General features: G+C 37.2%; 2 protein-coding genes and 1 long non-coding RNA gene across 15 annotated transcripts in view; 2 read left to right on the plus strand and 1 right to left on the minus strand.

Moving 5' to 3' along the window:
* Positions 1–8,118, plus strand: part of LOC124222247 (protein Fe65 homolog) — a 201,529-nt gene extending 193,411 nt beyond the window's left edge. For all 10 annotated transcript variants that reach the window (XM_069137519.1, XM_046633031.2, XM_069137522.1 and 7 more), the window contains 6 exons: positions 46–173; positions 899–1,149; positions 2,188–2,390; positions 2,722–2,898; positions 2,977–3,147; positions 3,319–8,118. In XM_069137519.1, the coding sequence (XP_068993620.1) occupies positions 46–173; positions 899–1,149; positions 2,188–2,390; positions 2,722–2,898; positions 2,977–3,126 (909 nt within the window). In that variant the 3' untranslated portion in view covers positions 3,127–3,147; positions 3,319–8,118. The remainder of the gene's footprint in view (positions 1–45; positions 174–898; positions 1,150–2,187; positions 2,391–2,721; positions 2,899–2,976; positions 3,148–3,318) is intronic.
* A 213-nt stretch (positions 8,119–8,331) lies between these two features.
* On the minus strand, positions 8,332–15,158 carry SAK (Sak kinase). Of its 3 annotated transcripts, none has more exons than XM_046633040.2 (12): positions 15,056–15,158; positions 14,517–14,582; positions 14,340–14,435; positions 14,004–14,217; positions 13,775–13,887; positions 13,600–13,692; positions 13,213–13,494; positions 12,582–13,130; positions 12,095–12,400; positions 11,731–12,012; positions 11,335–11,520; positions 8,332–11,220 (listed from the first exon to the last, which is right to left on the minus strand). In XM_046633040.2, the coding sequence occupies exons 2-12, from the start codon at positions 14,553–14,555 to the stop codon at positions 11,041–11,043; spliced, it is 2,340 nt and encodes a 779-aa protein (XP_046488996.1). In that variant the 5' UTR covers positions 14,556–14,582; positions 15,056–15,158; the 3' UTR covers positions 8,332–11,040. The 3 variants fall into 3 exon arrangements, with proteins under 3 accessions (XP_046488996.1, XP_046488995.1, XP_046488997.1); XM_046633039.2 differs by lacking the exon at positions 15,056–15,158 and adding an exon at positions 14,661–15,031; XM_046633041.2 differs by lacking the exon at positions 15,056–15,158 and having other exon boundaries at positions 14,333–14,435; positions 14,517–14,533.
* Positions 14,866–20,674, plus strand: LOC124222253 (uncharacterized). Of its 2 annotated transcripts, none has more exons than XR_011177546.1 (8): positions 14,866–15,673; positions 16,676–16,958; positions 17,049–17,625; positions 17,868–17,992; positions 18,152–18,273; positions 18,490–18,622; positions 18,863–18,945; positions 19,296–20,674. It is a non-coding gene; the product is annotated as an uncharacterized lncRNA (long non-coding RNA). The 2 variants fall into 2 exon arrangements; XR_006883982.2 differs by having other exon boundaries at positions 14,867–15,673; positions 16,692–16,958.
* Positions 20,675–21,550: the final 876 nt, after the last annotated feature.

The raw sequence follows: 21,550 nt of genomic DNA on the forward strand, positions 1-21,550 counted from the left end.
TCCTCCAGCCGCTTTCATTCATACACCCCGTTTTGACCTCCTCAGGGAAAAGACTTGTTTATGGACTTGGACGAGGGTGCGCTTAAGCTAATAGATCCGGAAAACCTGACGGTACTCAATACTCAGCCCATTCATACGATCAGAGTGTGGGGCGTTGGAAGAGACAATGGACGGTGAGTACCAATCTGCCGATCATTATTACAAAGTGATAAATCTTCAATTGTCAATGCGTTTTAACGTCGACCTGAACAATCGATGATTTTCGCCACTTTATCGGGAAATTACATTTATTCGGAATCTCTTTGTTCCATACGATTCTGTCGCATGGAAGCCGGAGTATCGATCAGCAATCGGTGTACAAATGTAACCATTTCTGTGCTTGATAGCTCTCGGGTTTAGATACTCGTTTCGTTTACATTATAATCGCCTGTGTCGCGGTCGATCGCATTAAGTTTTTGTATACATTTATAATCACTTGCTACGTAATTCGGAAGCATCATTAACTTCGATGTTTCTTCCATGTCTGCCTTTGACGCGGATGGACACAACAGCGAAAGGTAATTCAAATACTTGAACCTGCATCGACACAGACTTTTCAGAAAACTGCATGGAACTGCTATTCTCCTGTCTTGCAAACCGAGCTGGATTTAGAGAAACAGAACAAAGCATTAACCCACAAACATAGAAACAATTTACTGCATTTTGGTGAACACACGGAAACGGAGCCACATCCGTCCAGACTATAAATCATTACTACATCGTGCTTTGCATTAATTAAATCCGTAATATACACGGCCGTATCTTCGAGACTTGCTCGATTTTCCGGCTCGAATCATGTAGCAACGCCTTGTGAGATGGAGAAGTTTTAATCGCACTTTTCTCTATTTCTCAAACCTAGGGACTTTGCGTACGTCGCCAGAGACAGATCGACGCGAAGACACATGTGTCACGTGTTTCGTTGCGACATGCCGGCACGCACGATCGCCAACACCCTTCGCGATATTTGCAAGAAGATTATGATCGAGAGATCGCTTCATCAGAATCTTGCTAAGCCAGTTGATATTAACGGGAGAACGAGTTTGGCAACTAGACCGACTAATCTTCCTACGGAACATAGACGATTCCACAGAAATGGTCAGGCCCTAGTCAGTAAGTATTATAGTTTTTTTTTTTATCATGTCTCTGCAGAAGCTACCTCAAAATCTAATCGTTTTGTATTTATACCTACTGATTTATGTAAATTATCGAAAAAACAACTGTTCGCACGAATAGTTCTCGTATGTTGAGGGGATTTCTTAGGTCAGAGCAGTAGAAAATGATGATTTTATTGTTGCTATACGGCTAGACTAATGAACGGAATAAAATGAAACAAAATGCATTCGAAATCTGAAAATTTTCGCTTTATGACTAGAAGAAAATTTCAATTGTCTTAAAAATTAACTCCTGTACGTCGCGTCGATTCAAGTGGAGCTTTTCAGAAACGATTAGTAAAATGGGAATCACGTTTGTAGGCGAACGGAATATCCGAAATACTAGAACCAAAACTTTTTAGAATCGTCGGTGTATCCTCTGAGGTCCTGTGTGACGAATTTATTATTTGACCTTTTGTTTTTGAAAAATTAATAAAAACGTTCCCGACAGTCTAAAAAAAAACACGACTTCCGATGAAAAAAATTACAGCTAAGCCAAATTTCAAATTCAAAAAAATCCGATCCGCAGTAGCTTAGAGGATATATTGACGATTCTTAAAAGTCTTTGTTTTTGTGTTTAGGATATTCCGTTCGCCTGTATAAGTGGTTCCCGTTTTCCTAATCGTTTTCTGTAGATCTCCACTTGAGCCGACGCGACGTATAGAAGTTAATTTTTAACATAGTTGAAATTTTGTTTTTGTTTTCTCACGTGAAAATTTGCAGCTTTCAAATGCATTTTGTTTCATTCTATTCCGTCCATTAGTCTCGCCACAACGAACAAATAAGATTATCATTTTCTACTGATCCTACCCTAGGAACTCCCTCAAAAAGAACGTAATAAAACTTACGCTTTAAGAGGAACTTTTAATTGGCGTGAAAATTCATCTTGCTACACAACATTATCCCGATATGAAAGAATAAATTATAAATATAAAAATGTATGCAAATATGTCGATAAATTTTAGACTTATTCTTTCTGTGCCGATTTCTTTTTCAGCACAATCTTTCCCGACGCCAATGGAAGAGCCGAAGAAAGTATTAAGAGCACAATACCTAGGCTCGATGCAAGTTTCGCAAGCCAGCGGTATGGACGTGTTGAATGACGCGATAGATCATATGGTAACAAACACGCCGAATGATCAGTGGCGAAATGTTAACGTTGCAGTGGCACCGAGCATGATATCCATACTGACGCCAAATGTGAGCAATCAATTTTTTTCTCGCATAAAGTAGGAGCTCGATTATCCGAACCATGACTTGATTTATTCGCACCTTGGTACCAAAAATACATTCTTGTACGGTTTTGCGGGAACCGCACGTCTTCGAGTAAGCTCAAGCGCGTTTCTCGGTCTTCCGATCTGTGGATTCAAATTTGTGTCGTATGTGGTATCAATTCCTCAGATAAAAATTGCTTTTCGGATATCCGAACCAGGCTCGGCCCCAATTAGTTCGAATAATCGATGTTCAACCGTAACAATGAATATTCAACTTTGCACGATCGTTAATTGACGGAAATTTTACCGTCGAACAGGACGACAAGCTCATAACCGAATGTCGAGTTCGTTACCTGTCCTTTTTGGGGATCGGCCGCAACGTGAAACAGTGTGCCTTCATAATGCATACGGCTCAGGACATTTTTATCGCACACGTATTCAACTGCGAACCGAGTAGCGGAGCGCTGTGCAAAACTATCGAGGCTGCTTGCAAGGTAGGTCATAAATTCGTCAAGAATCGCTTGACGCTATTGATGCGATTATCGCAACTCATCCCCCGATTCCAACCACAGTTGAGGTACCAGAAATGCCTAGACGCTCATCCCCAAGGATTCAGGAATGCAACCAGCCTAAACACTCCTGGAGGACGGGGTCTTGGAGCCACTTTGAAGTCTCTTGTCGGATCTCTTACTGGTCGAAGAAATAAGCAGGGTGAATCCTGAGATGAGGCTCTCTCGCTGCAGGTAAGTTTTCGCAACGGCGTATCCGGTGTTCTGGATCAATTACCTTTATCCGTAAGGCGTAATAATATACTTTGAAAAAACTGGGAAGTGCGAATTTCCGAGTTTCCCTGGAAAGCAGTATTTTACAAGGTGATTTCTTTGTTGAAGAAGGTTTTACTTGTAATTTCGCAGGAACTGTGGCCACTACCTGCAGAGCGAGAGGTAATAAGACACAGACATCTGCAGTCCCCGTTGACCCTGAAATACTTTGGAGGATCACCGCCTAGTGCATCTCTGCGGTCACTTCTCTCGCCTTCGTTGGATACAAGGCGCATACAACTTGCACGCTGGGAAAGCAATCCTTAGATAAACGTACGGTCCCTTCTTTCAAAGATGAATAATTTTGAAAAGATGGCAAGAAAGAACAGGAATGGAAAAAGAAATGAGAAAAATAATCCCACGTCAAGATTCCGGCACTGATGTTGTGTCGCTGCCCATAAGACCTCTCCTTCAGTCCCTAAGATAAGAGAAAAAAAAAAACGAAACAAAAAAAAAAAAAATATCGTGAATTCAGGAACGTGCTATATGAAACCTATAAACGACAAGGCTTAGTGTTAATATTACATTGCAGTTTCTGAGTTGATATAAAACGGATAAAGATATGAAAGAAGCAAAATACTCAACACATCCGCAGCAATTGTTTAAAGTTTTTTTTTTTACATAAAATTTTAAGGTTTTTCTATTTCTTTTTTTTTTTTGTTTGTTTAATATCGTACTCTTTTATTTTTTTTCCCCATCCACGTAAACATACATTAAAAGCATCACAGTCAAGATTAGACTTTTTTTTGTAGTTGAATTAAAACGTAGATGGTGCAACTTGCCTGTCAAAATTAGTCGTTGGCCAGAAGAAAATTGGTAAGAGAATCAAAAATAACAACGCATTCGACATGCGTGTCTCGTCTCTTACAAAATCATATGATCGTGAAAAAAAGATGTGAAAAAGGAAACGAGTTAAAGAAAATAACTGTTCCTACGATCTTATATTTTTCGTTCCGCTCTACAGACAAACGATGGTTTCTTTGATAATTAACGGTAAGAGCTAAATGAATTGAATAAATATCACTGATAATTTTCACGATACAGAAATTGCTCGGACATTCCGTGAAGCTGTAACTTTATAATAATGACATGAAATCTAAACAGCTTCTCAATTTTAATAATCATCACGCGCGTCAGACGCCGTATAATTATATCAAGTAGACAAATATGAATATATATTTAATATATATATATATATATAAATACATACGTATATAAGATTTATATTAAGTACTGGTTGTAAATGAAACTAATAAGGAAAAAATCAAAAAGAAAATTTTTCAATGTACCCTATTGAATTAGCTGATTAAATGATATTATCGAACTTTTCGCGTAATGCAGTGACCAGGCAGAACGACCTTTGCGTTACTGAAGAAGAGAGAAGAGAAGAAAAGAAATTAAAGAAACAAGGGAATAAAGAAAACCAAACAAAAACCACACAAATAAAAAAAGAAAATGAAAAACACTAAATTCTGTACATACGAGGAACGAGTGATTAATTTAATAAATATTATTACCATACGATAATGTAAGTATTAGGATTAATGAGAAAGAAAGGGAAAAAGAGGTGTATAAGTTTATAATATACAGAGTATCCACAAGGCATTTGAAAAGCTACATAATTATAGAGCTTATTATATATTCTTGAGTGTACAGTACGAAAAGGAAGATCGAAGTAAATCGAAGGGAAGAAATTTCAAATCATCACACTACACTGCGTAGGGATAGGTGTTTATTTTTTAATGCCAGGTTAATTAGGGAGAGCCTGCGACGAGGTGATATGACAAATATTAGCGTGATCAGCAGAGTGTCAGAATGTATCAACTTTGAAAGTGTGTATGTAAAGAAGCTATACGTATAAGGTAGTAGTGTTATGAATAATTACGGAATGAACAGAGAAAAAAGCGAAGAAAAAAAGAAAAAAAAATTGCTATCAAAATATCTCTCGCATATATCCTGCGTTAATTAATAATGTTCAGAGACGAATTAAATCGCAAGATCGAGCTATAACGGTACATCTACAGTATGTGTATGTACATACAAGTATATTTATATACGTGTAATGGGTATGTGTATTATATTGACATTATACTTGAATTCTGACTGCTGTGAATGCATAAGACACGTATATTATGTATATTTACAAATTTATGTGTATAAACACATATTATTTGTGGATCACGCAGCGTTTTCTTTTTATATTCGAACGAAACGGAAGATAATATTAATTTATGGTTAAATATATATAATATATATGATATATATATATATATATATATATATTATCACATATAAACAGATAAACGCTATGAAAATTTGAATATAAAAAGCTAGACGCACCCTTGAATTATAGTATAAGGATTACGTATATAACAAATCGTATAGGTTAGTAAATATATATTATACGTATCCTATATATCTAACCCTAAATTGAAACGCGATTGATTGATAATGACATATATTATACATATTATAATTATTATGTATTACTGTAAGAATTGTTTTTATTATCACAGTAAATTGATATCGTGCTGCAAACATACATAGATGTAATAATAATAATAATATTTAATAACAACAAAAACATGATATTTGCTACTGTTGCTGGTTGCAGGGAATAATATTATAATGATATTCTAACCGTGACAAGTAATATATATGTATATATATTAATTGTATGATTATCATTAATTTTATTACACTGTAACTGCTGATGTTTATAATTACTGTTACTCTTGTTGTCACTAATTGTCACCATTTTTTACATTCATTTACTGCCAGTTACAGCTGATGACACTCGCGGACAAGTACCGTTATTGATTATAATGTTACCATTCGCATCGATGGGGCGAATTTCATATTTACCACGATAATAACACGCATATAATGTGTAAGTACGACGAGGACAAATATGGCATGGCATGGGGCTTATAGCTTTTCAGGCAAAAATTAAACGGTGCAATTCACTGCCATGTATTCGCAAATATTGCGTCCAATTCAAGCAATTTTACAACAAGTTGCAGAAAAATCAGGACAAATCGCGACCAGTGGGTTAACTGTTGCTCGAAAATTGAAAATCGTTAATTATAAAAGCACACTATTCGCGTGAAATATTATCAACTATCAATTGACACAAAATTCAAGCCATGCCAATTATGTATGATGGATTATTCTTGTACAGACAGCTGGGGATTCTGTTATAATTGGATCCGAAATGTAGCAATGGGCCAAAATAAAGAAAAAAAAAATCATTAAAAAAGCGATTACAACGGCTAGTATTTCTCAATATTGACGGTATCCAAATGTTCCTATATAAATCGTTGCAATTATACAGATGAATTGCATAGCTAGATAAAAAATAAAACAGTAAAGCGGAAAAAAATAATGGAGAAAAGAAAACTGCGGTGCCGCTGACGAGAGATAAAAACAAATTAATTAAGTTGAATTACCACAAATAAAACGGAACAAAAGATGTGAAGGGTGAATAGAAAAAAAAAAACGAAAAAAAAAAAAAACAGACAAAAGGAATAAGGACAGAAAAATACTTGTTGTTGAAATCAGAAATAGTGAAAAAAAAAAAAATGAATAAATAAGTTAATGTTTTGCAAAGCAGGCTGTTACTGCGAAGAGTAAACTTGTGCGGGACCCAGGACGATGTTTCTATGTAATATGCATATATGTATAGTATAAGCGAATGAAAAGGTCAGAGAAAAATCTGCGTTCTCTAGGTTAACTAAATTAATTGAATCAAGTAATTAAATAATGAGAGAAATCGATTATTATTGTACATAATGTAACACGCTGATCGCCCGCCTTTACTGTAATATTACACGACATATATATACATATATATATATATATATATATTATAATATATATTATAATATATTATACTATTTATATTATTATATTATATTATTTATCATATATATTATAATATATTTACCACAAAAAAATGCGCCGCTCTTGCTGTTATAACCAGCTAGATGTAACGATAACGCAATGTGCCCGGTTTTGAATCCGCACTATGATAACATCCATTTTGTAATCTTTTTCGTTCTTTACATAATATATTCAACAAAGTCATTCTCTCAATTTTTATGTATATTATAGATTTGAGATACCCATGATGTATGAACAATAAGGAACCGTTACACGCTGAGTGTGACACGAATGCGTTAAATTTGTCTTTTGAGAATCTAAAATGCACCGATGCAAACCCACAACAAGATATCCCAAAATACAAATTACCTGCAATCTGTATACCGGTATGTTATATGACGTTCAGGATGTGATTAAATGTATGTAAATATTATAAGAATAAATACACACACACACACACACACACATATATATGTATGTATACATATATTTGTATGCGTCTGTGTGAATGTGTGTGCATGTATATATTCGTATATATTCGCGCGCACACACAGAGGCATACAGGCGTACATATATATATATATATATATATATACATATATATGTACATGTATGTATGTATATATATATATTTATAGATAGATATAAATACAATATAGTTGGTAAGAAAAAAGTGAAAAATAACGTTTATCATTACAGCACTACTATTATCTCACACGAGAATGGGCACATGTGCGAAACGCTAAAGAAACACACAAAACCGAGAACACGGTCACCCACACACACATCACATCACACGTGCATAGCTTAACTGTGTTATAAGTGTTGACATGTCGCCACAAAAAAATAAAATGAATATTAAAATAAAATAAAAACCATTGTAACTGATAGTATATAGCAAATACTAAATTATTACTATGGAGATGTAATAACCCTAAACTACTGATATGGTAGAGTTGTTTCTGCACAAACATGATGCTTAATAATTATAGTCTCCCAAAAGTACGTAAATTTACGCTAATTATTACTACCTCCATGCATAAAGTGTTATGCATCAATACAATAACGATCACGCGAGTATTGTCGTTATGTAACCAGCTCGTTTTCAGTTGCAATTAGTCAATCAAATAGTTACGTCTTACAACATCATATCCAAGTTTGCGTCAACAATTACCACGTGAAAAAAACCTGTCCAATCACACATGGCGCAAATTTTTCACGCAAGTAGTTTCAATTTTCACTTTTTGCAGTTCCTCAAAAATCTGGCACGGAATGCTCGACTTAAGCTTGGAACTCATATCTTTTCTCATAGCTGAATTCAACAACTTTAAAATGTTTATTATACTTAAGTGAATTTTTTTTTTTTTTTTAGTCCTTATAATCCTGCGTTTAAACTGTTAATTTTTATTATACGCTTTGTGTTCTTAGGGTAGGTGTAAAATAAGCATGAATCTCATTTTAAAAAAGGGAATCCCGTATTCTGTTTTAGTTCAAATTTTTTGAATCAGTAAAATATCACTGTGATGAAGCGACGTTAATAAAAAAAATAATATTCAAGAAAGCTCGCTGACGACAAAATAGATACGACGGTAATCAGACGCCATCATTTCAGGCGAAAAGTAAATATAAAACGCAAATTCAATATAATACATCGTTGTGGAGTTGGATAGGAATTTGGCGAACGCATCTACATGTTTCGGGGTTTGAAACTTCGGTTGTGTCCTGCGACGTACAGGCTTAGAATAAATGAAATGAAATATTGAAATATCATTGCGCTAAAGTTTGAAAGCAAGTTAATATCCCATTGGAGACAATACCTAACGTAATATAATTATGTGGAACTTTCTTAGGTGAAATCATCGTTTGCGCTGTGAGAGTCCCGAGTTGATTTCTGACAGGCAAGTTCGTTAAAAATTACATCGCGATGATGATCGATACAGAATCAATTTTTATCAGTCTATATAGACCTAATGATCGTAATAATGGCGAAGTTTCAATGAAATTTGAAAATTGTCGGATTGTCTGTAAGAAATTTGAAGTAACTTAAGTTTCATTTGAGAAGTTCGATCACACATCACCAGCTTAACGTTGCAAATATATAAAATAAAATGAACGTCAGATTTACAAGAAACTGTGCTAAAAATGATGTGAAAAAACTTCCGACTTTGCCTTCAGAGAATATCAAAGTGTGAGTGAGCAAAAAAACTATGGAACAAAGCAGAACACAAAATGAGATAGTATTGAAAAATTTACTATTTATTTAGCGATAAATAAATGTATAATAATAAATCTTATAACTGCTTGTCGCTTAATGAGATGATATACACATACGTATTAGATTTTTAATGTGGCCCAACAATGAAATTGGTATGGGCATGAATATTAATTTGGATACTTGGACAAGTTCTAATAATGATATCGACAATGTGCTTGCACTTCTATATGTAGTTGGATCGATGAATTATTATATCATACTAATTATTATTATAAACCAGTTCATTTGAAATACTGTAACTATACATGCCTCTTGTGAATAAAATGCCTATTCACTTCTTTTAAATGTGTTCCCTACGTAACTTATGTATTATTTCACAACACTGCAACTTCGATTGGAAAAAGTAATGGATAACAATGTGCACAATCGAACATTCTTGTCATACAGCAGCCTGATCAGGATTGTACTGCTTTATTCAATTACGAATTGAATTACATACGATATATAACCAATGATAAAAAATGTTACATATAAAATATACATTGTTAAGATCTAAGCAAGAAAATATTTATTTTTAATTTATAACAAAAATTATAATTCAGCAAAGGCAGAGCTGGGAGTGCGGGTGCATTTATTTAACATGTTGCAGGATGACAAGTCAGTTTTTTACCTAAATTATTACGTATAAAAATAGGCGAGGAGTTCGGATAGTAAATGCAGATTTGCACCGTACCGCTGCAGGGAAGCGTAATCCAACTCCTTCCGATCGATAGAATTAATTTGTTTGCAAATGGCAAAAACGAGAAAAACTTTCCCCCCTTTTTTGGGGAGGCATAGCAAAAATAAAAAATTGAGGAAAATGTTTGAGACAGTGCCATTGTAAGTTTGCGGAGGATTCCAAGATCGTAGTAAACGAACGTGTGAAACTTTCTCAAGTCAAGCTGGATCATCACATAACAATACGAATATGTTTTCAAGATATTTTAAAAATCACCGGATGTCATTGACTACAGAAACGGTACAACAAATTGATTTCGGAACAATTAAATGATCGACTTCAAAAATCGCGTCAAAAAAAAACTAATCCCTTACAATTTATTTCGATAAATTTGAGCCGATTTTGAATAATGATGTGATCATTAATTCAAAAGCTATTCCGGCGTATTTTGGCGAGGGATGCCCATTCAACATTACCTGCAATCACTGGGAGCAATCAGCTAATTGTTACGACCGTAAAACGTACAAATGGTGTCATATTTTTTCAGCAGTTGATCCTACGGCGCTCTGGATGTCAGTTTTGAGTTCACATGGGTGCAGTTAGTGAAAAAGGACACCCTGAAATTAATTCTGCGATAAAAAGTTTTTGCGCACCAAGACGCTTCGATCAATGATTTCAAAACTGCAACTAGGGAATCAAAAAACTAAGTTTTACCTCTGAAACTGCTAGTAGGAATTTTTTTTAACTACGATTTCTGGGTTCCTGTGGCTCTAATTGGCTGGAAACAGCTAGTATTAATCTTTATAAAGCCATATTTCCGTAACTTTCAGTCGAGGATTAAATACGTTTGGATAATATCAAAATACATATCTTCATTTCGCAAGAAAATGTTACATAATTGTATATACTTACATAATCTATCTAAATATATCTATTTACGTTAATTCATTTATTAAAAATAACGGAATTCATGTATATAGACTCAAATTTCATGGGCTGTTTAGCGTATATTTCGATGCTTCGGTTGCATGAGATGTTTTATGATGGTGGGCAAATGCCTTAGCTTATCCCTAATGGCAGAAGGCACCTCTGAATTTTGCTGATAATTTTGATTGTACTTTGTCACAGTGCCACTACAACTTTCGTAAGTCAGCCCGCCTCCCATACTTTGTGGGCTCACCTGTAATTTTCGTATACAACGAAATTAAAGAAGATGGTAATTTTTCACACAATAAGTTTGCATCAGGATTCTATAACAGTATCTGTAGATTGAAAACAATTTCAAATTTTTTACCGTTAGCGTCGACCCATCACTATAGTCAACTCTAACATCACCAGAGGACAATTGGGTGGCTACACCAACTCCTGGGATTGATATTTTGGTGTTGGTAATATTGGTCGATACGCAGACGGAATTTGACCTCCGTGAACGAGATGCAACGGTAGAGACAACCGAACAGCTCGCATTAAATGATGGCATCTGAAATAAGGTTCAGGTTATTTAAGCCATAGAATTGAATCGCCAACCTCTGTTACAATAAAATTTACTTTACATACGAATTTCTACACAGCGATTAGCATTATTTTACGCCAAAGACTTTATCAGCTATGCGAAATATATAATTTTAGTATTTTGAAGCCTAAGTTCTCGTTATTGTATTTGGTTGACTATGAAAATTTTAAGGCTTACTATTGGTGTGCTAGTTGCACTTTGTGATATATTTTCTTTTCCTCTTAAGCAGAGTGCGTCATTTGAGGCGGTAGCTGGCCTCCGTCCGATTATCGCTGGAAAGCACGAATGACCAGTGGCTGTCTCCAGAGATGCCAGTGTGGATTCTAAGAGCAAACAGCGTTGATACGATTGCGAGTAATGTTCGTAAAACTCTTCCAATCTTGGGGGCAAGTCATCCTCCGAATACGTAGGCCCACCAGGCACTTCAATTACTTTTACCGCACCTTCGGTCCGAGTTATCTGTACAAAATTATCTTTTCATCAATTGAAAGTAAAAAATATCGAGCACCAAATATGAATTGGGAGGTATGATTGTGTGCACCTTTGCTCCGTTATAAAAATGTAATTCAAAGTCTGGATGAGGACCATTCTCCATGAATAAACATTTCGCCTTTGGTGTGTAAAGGGTTAATTTTGGCGTCTTGGCTCGGACCAGCCGTACGAATCGAGCTGCGTAGATGTATTTTCGATGGTGACGTTGGGGCAGAGTTTCGTATGAATGAATACTGTCCGCACCACGAGATGGCAATGGCGGAGGTTCATTACCCACGCTCGTTCCATCACTAGCTTTATAAAGAACTATACGTAATCCATCCCCAGATATACGACAAACTTCACTCACCTTCTCCTGGAGTACAGAATGTAGTAAATGATCGCTGTCAAGTATGACAAACATACTAGAATAAATCGTCTTAAATATCCCTGAGATCTTCGAATAGTAACAAACATCAAGATAGATACTTTTGTTGAATCAAAGCATTGGATAAAAAATAACGTCAATTTAGATTTTTCAAAGTTGAAAGGCATACCTTTCCATTCCGTCGTTTGATAAATTCAATGCACACTTCTCCGTTATCCAATATAGTTAGAACAGCGTTCTTCGTTCTATGCCTAGTTGCCTGCAGCCTTATCGAATTTAATGGTGATAAAGAGAGTTTGTTACTCCCTTCGTCTTCACCCTCGGTTTGTTTTCTCTCTCTATTTTTTCTATGCTGTTTATCAACTTTTTCATTATCTTCTCCCCACTGTATGTCATAATTACTTTGTTGCTCAGACATTGAGAACATCCTGCTGCGTGGAGGCTGAGGTATTCCAGTTAACACTGAATTATTATTTTGAGAGTAATTATTTGGCTTTGCTTTATAAGATGGCTGAATGTCAGTTATGTAATCATAATACGGCTCGCTCCTTGCAGTAGGTGTTGGGGTGGGACACCGTCCTAGACTAGCAGGAAAATTCGGTAGCCTTTCTTCAGACCTGGATCGTAGACGAGGGTGACTGCAGGAAGACATTGTTCGGCCCACTCCGGAATCCCCACCTTCAACTCCGGACAATCCTCGGGGCATACTCCCTTTATCCTTTGATTGTAAGAATCGTTGTAGTATATTGTCTTTGAAACAAAATGGTATAATTTATTTTTGTTAACACAGTGAATGTTACCTTGGTACTATGATTTCTATCACGTAAAGCGAGAAAGGGATGCTGAAGTATATCCCTTAGTCGTATTCTGTCTCTTGGATTTTTTTTCAGGAGACGATTTATCAAGTCCTTAGCATTTTCAGATAAAGTTGTTGGGAACGCATAATCAGCCATTACAACACGTGTCAATGTACTTTTCACAGCATCCGTATCGAAGGGAGGCTTTCCCACCAACAGAGTGTAAAGCATACAGCCCAGGCCCCATACATCTGCCTCCAAGCCATGGGATGATCGAGTGGCAACCTATGATAAGGAAACATTAAATTTTCCATCAATTTACATTATGATGTATAAAGTTGTCTTACTATGAAATTTTTGTAATCCCAACTCCTACACTGGGCTGCTTACCTCTGGAGAAATGTAATTGGGTGTGCCACACATGGTTAGATGCTTTTCATCTGGACGTGTTAATTGCGTCGCTAATCCAAAATCTGCTATTTTCTAAAGTCAAAGTAGAGATAATTAGTCCGTTTCAATTGTGTCAGACTGTACACGAACTAACAGGTTTTGGAAGAACACTTACCACTTGCATATCTCTTGTCAAAAGTAGATTTGACAGGGACATGTCCCTATGAAGTATCTGATGTGAATGTAAATATAAAAGGCCTTGGACAACCTGGTTTAAAATACGACTGGCTGTTGAACAAATAAATTTCTTTTAAATAATACTGGTATCGCAAGATATTTTGATAACAACACTTATATTCAAACTTTAAGGTATCAGTTGGAATAGTAATATTCTGAATACAAACCATGCTCCTCCGGAAGAGCGCGAGAGCTCTGTGATTTGAGAAATCGTTGGAGTTCACCATTGTGACATAACTCAAGTACCAAATAAACATAGTTTGCATCTTCGAAGAAGGTATATAATTCTAAGACAGCTGGATGTTTTAATCTGGAGTGTATCGCCACCTCCTGACGAACTCTTCCTACCATATTTGCAGCCTGCATCAACTTCTTGTCAATCTAAAGTTGTTGGTAAATTGGTTAATCACCAAGAAAAGTTAGAGATTGCAAACTGTTACTTGAGTAGTAGCAGTAAAACAGAGAAATTGAGACGAGTCTCACAGTAAGTATTTACCGCTAACCATTTTTATCGCGACTTCCATTCCACTTCGGAGGCATTTTGCCCTGTAGACGCTGGCAAAGCCTCCTTTTCCTAGTACGTTCAATACTTCATAATCCTGTAGCAATTTAGTTATAAATTAGCAGCTTTCCGGTACCAGATATTTTTAATCAAAGTAAAACGTATTTGAAATCCTAACCTCTATTTGTTCACCAAATCCTCCCGACAGCGGAGGCATACCGTTGTCGCATCAACTAATTTATTTCTGTTCAAAATAATCACACAAATTTTTTTTATTCGGATGTAATAGTACCAATTATGTTTTTATACACTCATCACGCACTTTGAAATTATATTTCATAACTTCTTGTGACACACAACAATCACAGGTGCCCGCCATTTGTATTCATGCTTGTTTATAGCATCGTTGACTGAAGAACATAGAGACAGATACTCATGGGTAAATTTTTGTGACCAGTTTTCAGCGAGCAAGCGGACACAGGGGGGCCTGGAGGCGTAGGAGGGTTCTGCTCTATCGATTCTACCTAACGAGCTCGCACTGACACTCGTAGCAGCCAAAGTAGTGTCGGTATGAAAGCTTAAGATTGAGTCGGTACAAAGCGAGTGCGTAAGAATACTTGTCGACTGCGATTTAGAAATGTCGATCAGTTCGATCATCCCCGTGAGAAAAAGCGTAACCGCGTCCACCACCAACCACCGTCAACCACCACCGACCACCTTTGTCCTCCTCGTCCTCTAGGGCCCTCTGCGCCTCCTTCGCCGCCGCCCCCTCGTCGTCGTCGTCGTCGTCCTCGACCACCTCCGATCACCGCTAGCCACCGCCAAACACCTCCTACCATCTCCGTCCGACTCCTAGCACCCCCTGCCGCCGCTGGCCAACTCCTACCACCGCCGACCACCTCTTGCAATCTCCTGCCATTTCCGAACACCTCCTACCTCCCCCTGCCTCCTCCGACCGTCGCCGATCGCCTTCTACCGCCCCCTGCCACCTCCTGCCATTTTCGAACACCTCCAACCACCTCCGACCACCGCCGACCTCCTTCGTCCTCTTCATCCACCTCCTCCACACCCCGTCGTCGTCCACGTTGTCCTCGTCCTCCTCGACCTACTCCGATCACCGCCAACCACCTCCAAACACCTCCTACATTGACTGAAGCATATAAAGACAGTTGCCCTGATGAGCTTTGGTGTGACAACCGAAAATCGTCGTGCGCTTTCGCTCCCTGAGATGTTCCAACTGTAGAGTTGAGAACTTATTGCAGAACATCAGAGGGTTACCGATTTCGACATGATGCTGGCTGCATTCACCTTCGGAGTCACACAGTCTTCGCAATGGTAAGCCCAAGCCAGTACTTAGCCTGTGTGTACTTATCGAGTTGAAGCGTTACCGACTTGTTAGCGATACAAGAAATGATTAATGAGAATCAATTTCTTCCAACATACGTAGCAAAACATTGATTGATTTAAAGTATCGGTACCCGAGAGAAGAATGAATACATAGATTATAAATAATGATAGATCAGATGTAATAATGATGCAAAGACCAAAAAGTATACATGTATATGCGGTCCATGTACGATATCGATATACGATCCATTTAGGATTAATACGTGATGCACACTATAAGTTTTATAATTTTCCAGGAGACAAACTAGATTATGTACAATAATACGGCTGTAACATGAAAAGAGAAGGATTATTCAGTTCGAAATGGGATTCTATTCGACACACACTCGATGTATTCCATACCATGATTATTCATAATTATTCCAACAACTTTTCATTCGCTCTCTCGATCTTGAATTTTCGTAGGCAGAAAATCGAAACGCTGTTTTAGTTAGTCACAAGTGAAGTATCTACGTTGGGTAGAGAAGCAGAATTGTATTTCGAAAAGTGTTTGGATGGAAAAAAATTCAGAGTAACTGTAATACATCACGGATGCGCTAATTTTGATCGAGATAAAATGGATGCTCCGTATATGAGAAAGTATTTAACGCAGTGTAGTGATTTAAAGAGCTAAAAAGGCGATAGGGAGAGAAAGTACGAAGCTTCCTGAAACTTCAAGTGTATTTTAACACACTTTTGTAAGGTACGAGCAAAATTATTTTAAATCCAACTGTGGCAGACCGACAGCGTTATTAGCTGACCCGTTAACTGAAGATTATATCTTTAGTCAACGGCTGCCTATCGAAGGGCCTGGCCGTTTGAGTCTAGAATCGGCAGGAAGGATGAAGTGCGTATTTCTTGTATGCAATGTGAGAACTAGAATCATTACACATCATATCATATCACCATACATCATCATACATAGTATTAAAGTTCGAAACCAAAGTTTAGATGCTCGGATGTTCAGAAAATGACGTCACCAAAATCCGTCAGTGACGTCGACCGCCAAAATTCCTCAGTCTGGAAACAACCGCGCAGTAGAGCGGACGGATGAGAGTCGCGCTCCGCAAATTTCGAGTACCGGGTTCTCAACCTCCCGGATCCTGCGCTTCGGATCCGCTACGTGGTGAAACTCGAGTTCCAGGACAAGTGCTCCGTAGTTTCTGCGCTCCGGGTCCACTACCTAGTGAAACTGGACTTCCAGAACAGGCACTCCGTGGTTTCTGCTCTCAAGGTACGCTACCTGGTGATACTCGCATTCCAGGACAAGCGCTCCGTGGTTTCTGCACTTTATGTCTGCTACCTGATGAAACTTAAATTCCAGGACAAGCGCTCCATGGTTTCTGAGCTCAAGGTCGCTGGTGAAACTTGACTTCCAGGACAAGCGCACCGTGGTTCCTGCGCTCAAGGTCGCTACCTGGGAATACTCGACTTCCAGGACAAGCGCTCTCTAGTTTCTGCGCTCCAGGTCCACTACCAGTGGGAACTTGACTTCCAGGACACGCGCTCCGTGGTTCCTGTTTCATGTTTACGGTTAATTATTTCAATTCATTTTTCGCGCAAGCCCAAATTCAGTAGCTGTCAGTGCGCTAATAAAACTTGTACAATTTTTCATTATTTTCTCATAATCTTCTTGATAGTATGTGTAGATACAAAAATTATATTAATCCTTACCCAATATTCTTGATGTATTCTAATACTGAAAATATTTATTAATATTCGCGGTATAACCCGAGATCGTTGACGATGGTCGTTGAAGTTGGTTGGCTGTGGTTAAAGGTGGTCGAAGGTGGTAGGGGTGGTTGCGGGTGATCGAGGTTGACGAGGAGGGGGACAAGGAGGAGGAGGATGAGGAAGACTTGGAAACCAAGGTGGACGACGAGGATGAGGATTTATGCACGGTGCGTAAAACATTTTTATACTACTTAATGGCAGTTGTAACTATATTTTATCTAACATTTCCAAACTTGTCATCTTTACAATAAATTATTTCGATTCAATTTTCGCGCGAGCCCAAATTCAGTAGCTGTCGATTCGTTAATGAAATTTCTACAATTTTTTATGATTTTCTACTGATCTTCTTGGTAAAATGTGGCAATAAGAAAATTTTAATAATTCTTACTCGATATTTTTGATGTGCTAGATCCGCTACCTGGTGAAACTCAACTGCAGAGACAAGCGCTCCGCGGTTCTTGCGCTCAATGTCCACTACCTGGAGAAGCTTGACTTCCGGGACAAGCGCTCCGGGGTTCCTGTTTCATGTTTACGGTAAATTATTTCAATTCATTTTTCGCGCAAGCACATATTCAGTAGCTATAAATGCGCTAATAAAATTAATCATATTAATTAACAATTGATTAATTGTATCAATCCTCACACAATATTTTTGGAGTGTTCTTATATTGAAACTATTGATTACTGTTGCAGGTATAACCCGAGGTAGTTATCGGTAGGTGTTGGAGGTGGTTGGCGGTGGTTGGAGGTGGTCAGAGGTGGACGAAGAAGACGAGGAGAACAAGGTGGACGAGGAGGACGAGGATTAGTGCTCGGTGAGTAAAACATTTTTATAATATTTGATGGCAATTGTAATTATATTTCATCTGAAATATTACAAACTTGTCACGTTTACAATAAATTATTTCAATTCATTTTCCGCGCAAGCACATGTTCAGTAGCTTGAAATGCGCTAATAAAATTGATTATATTAATCCTTGAACAATATTTTTGATGTGTTCTTATACTGAAAATATTTCTTACTATTGCAGGTATACCCGTGGTGGTTATCGGTGGTTGTTGGAGGTGATTGGCGGTGATTGCAGGTGTTCGGAGTTGGACGAGGAGGAGGACGAGGAAGACGAGGAGAACAAGGTGGACGAGGAGGACGAGGATTAGTGCTCGGTGAGTAAAACATTTTTATAATATTTGATGGCAATTGTAATTATATTTCATCTGAAATATTACAAACTTGTCACGTTTACAATAAATTATTTCAATTCATTTTCCGCGCAAGCACATGTTCAGTAGCTTCAAATGCGCTAATAAAATTGATTATATTATCAATTAATTAATTAATTATATTAATCCTTGAACAATATTTTTGATGTGTTCTTATACTAAAAATATTCATTACTATTCAAGGTATAACCCGAGGTAGTTCGCGGTGGTTCCGGGTGATCGAGGTGAGCGAGGAAGAGGACGAGGATGACCAGGACTTGTACACTGTGAGTATAACATTTTTATCATATTCATTAGAGTAGGAGTAGGATCAGGAGTAGGAGTAGTAGGAGTAGAAGTAGAAGTGGTAGAAGTCGGAGTAGGAATAGGAGTAGTCGTAGTAGTAGGAGTTGGAGTAGAGTAGGAGTAGAAGTAGATGTATGCGGGGAGGGGCGGGGAGGGAATATTATCATATCAAGTTATCAGTAATAAGCAATTGCGGGTAAAATATTAGCTTACTTTTGTAAGTATTTATGAATATAGCATCCATGAATATTCATTGTTGGTATATAAGGTCTGGCAACGTACCTACTTTCTGTAAGAGATGTTGAAGATTTTCAACATAATTATGTTTCAGTTCTGTGCCCCACCTAGTGATCCACCAGTACATATCCTCCGACGTGACATCGCTGTACTACGTATAAAGAAGAAAAGATTTATTAAGATGCAAATTGCTCCTTTCTTCTTGCCATTGTGCTTTCAGCCATTGTTGTGCTGTGTGTTTAAAATTTAGGACAGTATATAATATAGAATAACAGGTACAGCTACGAATATAGCACTACAATAAATCTTATAGAAATAAGCTCACATTGAGATTTCTCTGTATTTATAACTCGACGCGAGAAGGCAAAAATCAATGTAATGCCATCTGTAAGGTAATTGGACTCGTATTTGCACTACGAGAACTCGTTGGGCATTTTGCGGTGAAATTTGAAGAATTGTTGTACAAGAAATTAAATAACTATAAAAATGGATAAAAAATATTATCTCTAATAGTGAATGTAGCTAATACAGCTTTAACCGTATATTGATTATGTTAATGATCTATTGTGACACGATCGGAATTAGATAAGCTCTCTAAATACTCTTTTCTAGACTATTAATTTATATCATGTATATGTAAATGTATATTTATACAATCACTGCACTAGGATTACCCTTGCCATGTTTTATGGTGCGCTTGTGTAATTTGTATATTATTAACCTTACGTTTTACTCTATTTGCGACAAGTTGTGAGTGTTTCTAATTTCTTGGCAATTATTTATGTACATGTATGTGTATATATGTATATATATACTTATGCACGTGTATATACATATATGCACATATTTAAAACTGGACTTTTACAATAAACACAGAGGTTTTAGTATATTCACATACGGATTTCTGTGTATAGGTATACTTGAACTAAAATATCCTTATCTCTAATACGGAGTTCTTCGTAATTCGCATTTGTTCTCGTAACCCAATGTCCTACATACAACGGCAAAAATCGAGATCCAACTTAACTGAGTCTCAAAGCCCTGTTGATATAAAAACAGCTATTTGATAGAAATTATAGTTTATAGTTTACACAGCCCATTGCATGATATTTCATTATAAATACATATGTTTCAATGTATTTAGGAATAATTTATCAAATATACAAAGGTCATGTGCAAATAATAAATGAATTCGACCGCAGTTTGATGTATTCGTTAGAGCTTTAACAATAAATTTAAGCTTTGTTACTTCTTTTATTTTATTATGGATAATCAAAAACATTTCCGACTATTCGTGCTGTGGAAGCATGGGGATTAAGCCAAATGTAGCGAAAGATTAGAAACAGTGTATGTAGAGTACGGGTATTTTTCTAACAATGCAAACACGTGCCGCTAGCTTAGTTTTGACATATCTAGAATACCACGCCTTGCGAATTAGCTTTCCGGACAGAGATGAATGATGAATTTTAAGGACTGCATTATCGTTGTTGAATACTCTATGCCTCATGGGAAAAGAAAATCTGTAACGATAAAATTGATGCACCGGATCATCGTCGACTTTAACTTTTGAAATTTCCTACCATTTTCGAACACCTCCTACCTCCCCCTGCCACCTCCGACCATCAATGGCCACATTCGTCCACCCCCTATCACCTTCTGCCAGCGCCGACCACCTCCTACCATTTCCGAACACCTCCAACCATCCTATTTACCTATATTACTAGATTAGCTATGATACGAAAACAGAAGAATTATTCATTTCGAAATGGGATTCTATTCGACACGCGCTCGATGTATTCCATAACATTAGTATTCATAATTATTCCAATAACTTTTCATTTGCTCTCTCGATCTTGAATTTTCATAGGCATAGAATCGAAACGCTGTTTTAGCTGGTCGCAAGTGAAGTATCTGCGTTGGGTGGAGGAGCAGAATTGTTTTTCGAAAAGTATTCGGATGGAATAAAATTCAGAGTAACTGCAATACATAACGGATGCGCTAATTTTGAACGAGATGAAATGGATGCTTCGTGTATGAGACGGTATTTAACGCTGCGTAGTGATTTAAAGACCTAAAAAGGTGATGGGGAGAGAAAGAACGAAGCTTCTTAACACTTCGAGTGTATTTTAACACACATTTGAAAGATACGAGCGAAATTTTTCATCATCCAACTGTCGCAGAACGGCAGCGTTATCAGCCGACCCGTTCACTGAAAAATATATCTTCAGTCAACGGCTGACCATCGAAGGGCCTGGCCGCTTGGGTCTGGAATCGGCAGGAGAGATAAAGTGCGTATTTCTTGTATGAAATGTGAAAACTAAAATCATTATACATCATATCATATCATCA

The sequence above is a fragment of the Neodiprion pinetum genome, chromosome 6 (genome assembly GCF_021155775.2).
Source record: "Neodiprion pinetum isolate iyNeoPine1 chromosome 6, iyNeoPine1.2, whole genome shotgun sequence".
NCBI classification, from domain to species: Eukaryota; Metazoa; Arthropoda; class Insecta; order Hymenoptera; family Diprionidae; genus Neodiprion; species Neodiprion pinetum.

Bases quoted from the DNA above. Each gene is read 5' to 3' on its own strand.
- SAK (XM_046633040.2), bottom strand. From the start codon at position 14,555: ATGCCTCCGCTGTCGGGAGGATTTGGTGAACAAATAGAG. The intron at 14,218-14,339 runs GTTAGCGGTAAA...CAACAACTTTAG, and splicing joins TGGAAGTCGCGATAAAAATG to ATTGACAAGAAGTTGATGCA. The intron at 12,013-12,094 runs GTGCACACAATC...AATTTTGTACAG, and splicing joins ATTTTTATAACGGAGCAAAG to ATAACTCGGACCGAAGGTGC.